The sequence below is a fragment of the Pantherophis guttatus genome, chromosome 18 (genome assembly GCF_059756535.1).
Source record: "Pantherophis guttatus breed Tessera chromosome 18, ASM5975653v1, whole genome shotgun sequence".
NCBI classification, from domain to species: domain Eukaryota; kingdom Metazoa; phylum Chordata; class Lepidosauria; order Squamata; family Colubridae; genus Pantherophis; species Pantherophis guttatus.
The window spans coordinates 8,574,172-8,580,395 of NC_142080.1; the positions used below are offsets into that span (position 1 = coordinate 8,574,172).

The following is a 6,224-nucleotide window of genomic DNA, read 5'->3' on the forward strand; positions in this document are numbered from 1 at the left end:
TCCTAATTCCTTGGCAGCCTCTTGTAACATCAGGAAGACAGCGTAGATAAATGGAGGATTCTTGGACCATTGTTAACCCTCAGCAATTTTAAGATATGTGGATTTTTATCTCCCCAGAATTCCCCAGCAATATGCTTTTAAGGCATGGGTGAACTTCTTCAACTCCCAGAATTGCTAACTGGAGAATTCTGAAGTCTTTGTATCTTAAAGCATGCTGGCTGGGGAATTCTGGGAGTCGTAGTCCACCCATCTTAAAGCATGTTGGCTAGGGAATTCTGGGAGTCGAAGTCCTTCCATCTTAAAGCATGCTGGCTGGGGTATTCTGTGAGCTGACGTCCACCCATGTTAAAGTTGACATGGTTGAGAATATTTGAAGTTCTGAGGTTATAGGTGGAGTTAAAAGTCCACCTATATTCAGGTATTCTGGCCAGGGAATTGTAGGATTCAGATATCTTAAAGCAGGCTGGCTGGGGAATTCTGGGAGTTGAAGTCCACCCATCTTAAAATTGGGAAGGTTAAGAAACACAATCCTAGATTCACAACTGCTTTCCTTGCTTATCGTCCATCTTACTTCTCCCCTTTCTCTGCAGGGACATCATCCTTGAGAGTACCCCAACTGACAATCCCACGGCGCACAGCAACCTCTACATCCTGACGGGTCATGAAAGTAGCTACTAATTTCCTCCCGACAGCCACTCTGGCACGCACGCGAGTGTGCAACAGATCCTTCCTAGAGCCAGTTGCCGATGTCAGCCAATGTGTCGGCATAGGAGATGCTCCAGGTGGGCGTCGACAGAGGACGGCTCATACGGCCCTGGATCCTGGACTGACTGCTGGTTGGGCCTCCAGAGGTCGTCTTGGTGCCTGGCGAGCACGGCTCCCCATATTTGGGGGCCAGTGTTTCTTGAGATAATTCTGCAATAATTCAACCGCTTGTCAGTCGGGAGAAACTCGCACCCGATCCCGGCTGACACCTTGTGCCTGCTTGAATGCTTCTTCCTTTTTTTCCCCACCCTTCCCAGCTCCTCTTTCCTCTTCTTTTAAAATGCTTAGGAGTCGTGCGCGGTGACGGCGTGCGGTCGCCGCGTCTTGGCATGGCCGACCGAGTGAAGACAATCGTTTGCCACGGGTATAGAAGGCAGCTTCCTTCCTAAGCTTCAGCTTTTAACGTCTTCAGGGCACTTTGAAGTTCTGGGCTGTTATTCCGGAATAGGGAACGAGGGAGAAATTGTTTATTTGGGGGCCAGTCAACTGGAGAAATGTAGGGTCCTGCCCAGGACGAGCAAAACAGGGTGACTGTTACAGGAATGAATGCGATCGTTTGACTCTGTGCGGTTGTTTATCTGTCGGGAGGTAAGAGTAATTGTGGTTTTCTGGTTTTGTTTTGTTTTTCTTTTTAATGACTATTTTGAATGGCTAAAGGAGATGCGAGGTGAGCAATTCCGATTTGGAAACCAGATCAATGGTTCTGCAGAGGCCAACTCCCAGAATTCCCAAAGGATGATAAGCCGTTGCTAGAAAAGAATTGATCCCACATATTTCGAGTTATGGACGGCAGGGGAGAACAATTCAATTTTAAGAACCCAGATGTGGGTGAGTGTACCATTTCCAAAGATGCGGACTTCAATTCCCAGAATTCCCTAACCGTCAATAACCGTTGCTGAGAATTCTGGGAGTTGAAGGTCACTCTTCAGGTGTATGGATTTCAATCCCCCAGAATTCCCCAGCCACTATATCCAGAATTCTGGAAAAGCAACTCCAAACATCTGGACGTGCTCCAAAACATCTTCTCAGATGTGCTGAGAAACTTTTCCTTGTATTCTTGGTGGCCAGGTGCCTTTTAGTCCCACCCACCTGGAAAATCTCAGGGGGAGGAAACTGGTTGTTTAGCGGGTTTTAAGTACAGAATTAACACGTGGTTGAAAATGTGTGGCCTTCTGGGTATTGTAGTTCTTGACTCACAACTGTAATTGAGCCGGGAATTATGGCCTCAAGTCATTCTGATTGTATGGTTAAGACAACCACACGACCAGAAATAATTTTCCGGTCTGTTTGACTGCAATCATTCATTCGAAGGGGTAATTTTTGCCAGAAATTAGCAAAAATAAAAATAAAAAAAATGCCAGAAACTGGCAAAAAAAACCACCAAATCACTTGCAAATGAAATGCCATGTGGCTAATATAAAGCTAACGTGTCATATAGGGAGGAGCAGCGCGACCGGAGATGTTTTGTGACTTATTCATGGCCATCGTAACTTCAGCTTGATGGCTGTCTTAACTTCAAACGTTCCACAACTCGTTCTGTGGCTGTCGTCACTTCAAATGGTTGTTAAAACGACTGGTTGTTAAGTGAGGATTTATCTCTAATGCAAATTCCCAGCATTCCCAGTTCTGTTTTGTTTCTGTTTGGATTGCTGGGCGTCGTAGTTTAGAATTACTCCCAAGGTTGAGAGATTTCTCATTCCTCTTCTACGAAACGTCAGAGTTGTGATCCACCTTTCCATAAAACCACAGTTCCCAATCATCAGTTATTCACATCTGGGACCAAAACACTAAATGCATGCATCTGTTAAGTGATGCTTGGTTTGTAAAGAGAAAAAAGAAAACAAACCTCCAAAATATTAGATGTAGCCCATGCTTGAATGTGTCATCCCACTTCTTTAAAAAAAAAATAGCAGCTGTGGGAAGGATTCCTCGTCAGGGAGGAAGTGGCACACAGGAAAAATATATATTTTTTCCCCTGGAGAATCTTTTCCCTAGGTGCCAAATACATTAAGAAAAAACCTTTGCCTGCTGGTTTCTGAAGCTATTTTTTTCCAGGAGAATTATGCAGCCACCGGCTTCTCGGTGGAGAAAGATGGTTTTCAGGATAAATTAGGAGAAGAAAGAAACCCTTTCGCCCCTCCTTCAGATAGCGGCGAGGCCTCCCCATCCTCTCCCCATCCTCCAGCTTCAAAGGCGAAAAGCAGCATTCTCTTTGCTTACCCCAAGAAGCAGTTAAAAGTGCAGATGTCTGCAGTTGTGCAGGCCCTAAAGCCAGCCAGATAGATGTGCAAGTTGCAGACCATGAAATGGGTCCAGCTGCTTGAATAACCAGGGGGCATTGTGGATGGGTAGGGAGAGTGGTGCGGTGGCCTAGAGGTGGAGCTCTTGCCTCACAATCGGGAGGCTGTGAGTTCAATCCTAGGTAGAGGCCGATCTTTCTCTCTCTGGGCACAATGAGAATGTATACCTGCTGAACAAAACTCCGCATTGGTGACAGGAAAGGCATCTGGCCAGTAAACACTCAACTCCATTCAATTGCCCAGACTCCACCCTGCAAGGAATTATGGGGTCGTTAAACGAAGATGATGATTGTGGGTGGATGGGGCTGGTTCATGGAAAGACAAGATTTGAAGGCCCCAGGGGGAGCAATTTGGAGATGTGAGGGTGCCAGGAATTAATTGCCCAAATTGAGAGAGAGGTATCTTTAGGCAGCCCAAATGGAGATTTTAAAAGGCTACGTTTAACTAACAGGTTGACATATTTCTATGACAAAACATCTTTCAATGTTTCTCAATTGTGGTGGCTGTAAAAATGTGTGGACTTCAACTCCCAGAATTCCGTAGCCAGCCAGCCTGGCTGACTAGGGATTTCTGGGAATTGAAGTTCACATATCTTACAGCTGCCAAAGTTGAGGAACATTGATCGAATCTGAGGTCACTAGGAAGTGACGGTTATTCTTTGCAAACCCCCGAAGCCCAGAACAAACTCTTCAAACGTCAGAATCTCAATCTTGGCTTGTTAAGGTAGTAACCACAATCCTCCCGAACTCCGATGCTATGGCTTTTCCTTCCCAGAATGCTGCTCATCTTTTTTTATTTTTCCTTTTTTCTCCTTGTGTTTTATAACTGCTAAAGCTGGAATGTCGTTGTCCTGAGAAAATCGAAACTTGAAAACAAAAGAGAGAAGAAAATATAGCTATTTAACATAGAGAAGGATATTAAATCGTGATATTTTACTCCCCGGTGGAATGGCTTTGATTTTTGTTTTTAAAAAAATTAAAATAAAAAGTAGAGGATTCTTGCAGATGGAGATTTGGGATCATTTGCTCGTGGAAATGCAAGGAATTTTCTTCTGTTTTGGATATATATACAGGTAGTCCACGACTTACGACCACAACTGAGCCCAAATTTTCTGTTGCTAAGCGAGACACTTAAGTGAGTTTTTTGCCCCATTTGATGGCCTTGCCACAGCTGTTAAGTGAATTACTGCAGTTCTTGTTATAGTAACACGGTTGTTAAGTGAATTTGGCTTCCACATTGACTTTGCTCTTGAAAACCTTAATTTTTACAAGATGGGCATCGAAGTCGGGGGCTAAAGCACAACAGATCTGGGATCTAAATCATTTTTGTATACAACATCAGCAACTTTACCCAATTGATGCAAAGATACGGCATATAACTTGATAATCTATAATTTAGATAATAATAATAATAATAATAATTTTATTTCTATACCGCCCTTCTCCCGAAGGACTCAGGGCGGTGTACAGCCTGTTTAAAAACACAAACAAAACAACAATATAAAATTTAAAATAATTAAATAAAGTGGCTCAGATTTAAAACCCCAATAAATTTAAATATCCCAATTTAAAAGCTATTGTGTTGTTAGTCCGGCCTGGCGGAATAATAGGGTCTTCAGTGCGCAGCAAAACGCCCGGAGGTCGGAGATCTTACGAATTTCCGGGGGCAGTTCGTTCCACAGGGATGGGGCTCCCACAGAGAAGGCCCTCCCCCTGGGCGCCGCCAGTCGACATAACTTGGTTGACGGCACCCTGAGGAGACCCTCCCTGTGGGAACGGACTGGTCGGTGGGAGGCTATTGGTGGCAGAAGACGGTCTCGGAGGTACCCGGGTCCTATGCCATGGAGTGCTTTAAAGATGGTAACTAACACCTTGAATCGCACCCGGAAGACCACTGGGAGCCAGTGCAGCTCGCGCAGGAGGGGTGTCACATGGGCACAACGAGTTGCGCCCATAACCACCCGCGCGGCCGCATTCTGGACCAGTTGGAGCCTCCGAGTGCTCTTTAAGGGGAGCCCCATGTAGAGAGCATTACAATAGTCCAACCGGGAAGTAACAAGGGCATGAGTGACCGTGCGTAGGGCGTCCCCATCCAGAAAGGGCTGCAACTGGTGAATCAGCCGAACCTGATAAAAGGCCCCCCTGGCCACGGCCGTCATATGCTCTTCTAAAGACAGCCGTGCATCCAGAAGGACACCCAGATTGCGAGCCCTCTCTGTGGGGGGCAGAGATTCACCCCCAATAGTTAGTGATGGCACCTGCTGACTATATCGGGGCGCCGGAAGCCATAGCCACTCGGTCTTGGAGGGGTTGAGTCTGAGCAAGTTCTTCCCCATCTTTTTTTTATTTTTCATCTGTATAAAGAATAAGCCAGGGGTGAAATCCAGCAGGTTCTGACAGGTTCTGGAGAACCGGTAGTGGAAATTTTGAGTAATTTGGAGACTGGCAAATACCACATCTGGCTGGCCCCAGAGTGGCGTGGGAATGGAGATTTTGCAATATCCTTCCCCTAGGAGTGGGGAGGGAATGGGAATTTTGCAGTATCCTTCCCCTGCCACACCCACGAAGCCACGCCCACAGAACCTGTAGTAAAAAAATTTGGATTTCACCACTGGAATAAGCCAATCCCTGTTCCAAATAGGTGCAGTTACACCTTAGTGCTTATCTTTTATACTTGCTGAGGGCTGGATTGGGGGACTACTCTGTATTCCAGTCCATATTCCTGATTCTAATTTTTACAAAAGGGGTTTTAGACCAAGCTTTCTCAGCAGGACTAACTGGTTATAAAGGGAATTTTTTTAAAAAAATCTTGGAAAAAGGCCAAAACAATCTACTTGCCAGGAAAAATACATAGACCTGCTGGGATTTATTAGGAGCCAAATTCTACTTGAAAAATCATGTATGTTTATATTACGTTATATTATATTCTATAGCAGGGTTTGTCAAGCTTTTTAACTGGCAGATGGCTGCACTTCAACTCCCAGCTGGGGTGGGGAATTCTGGAAGTTGAGGTCCAGTAGCTTTATTGGTAGAATGAAGTGGTATTCAGATAAGAGACTGGGCTATAAACTAGCCAGCCAATGTTTAATTTGATATCTTGTGTCACACCCAGACAAGGAAACTGGGTTAGTTCGCTTTTTAACTAAGCATGGCATTTGAC

The 6,224-nt window shown here is 45.1% G+C and overlaps 1 protein-coding gene across 1 annotated transcript in view; it reads left to right on the forward strand.

Annotated features, from left to right (window-relative positions):
* Window positions 1–4,000, forward strand: part of MAP4K2 (mitogen-activated protein kinase kinase kinase kinase 2) — a 68,737-nt gene extending 64,737 nt beyond the window's left edge. The window contains exon 32 of the mRNA XM_060694346.2: window positions 591–4,000. Within this exon, the coding sequence (XP_060550329.1) occupies window positions 591–678 (88 nt within the window). The 3' untranslated portion in view covers window positions 679–4,000. The remainder of the gene's footprint in view (window positions 1–590) is intronic.
* The last annotated feature ends 2,224 nt before the right edge of the window (window positions 4,001–6,224 follow it).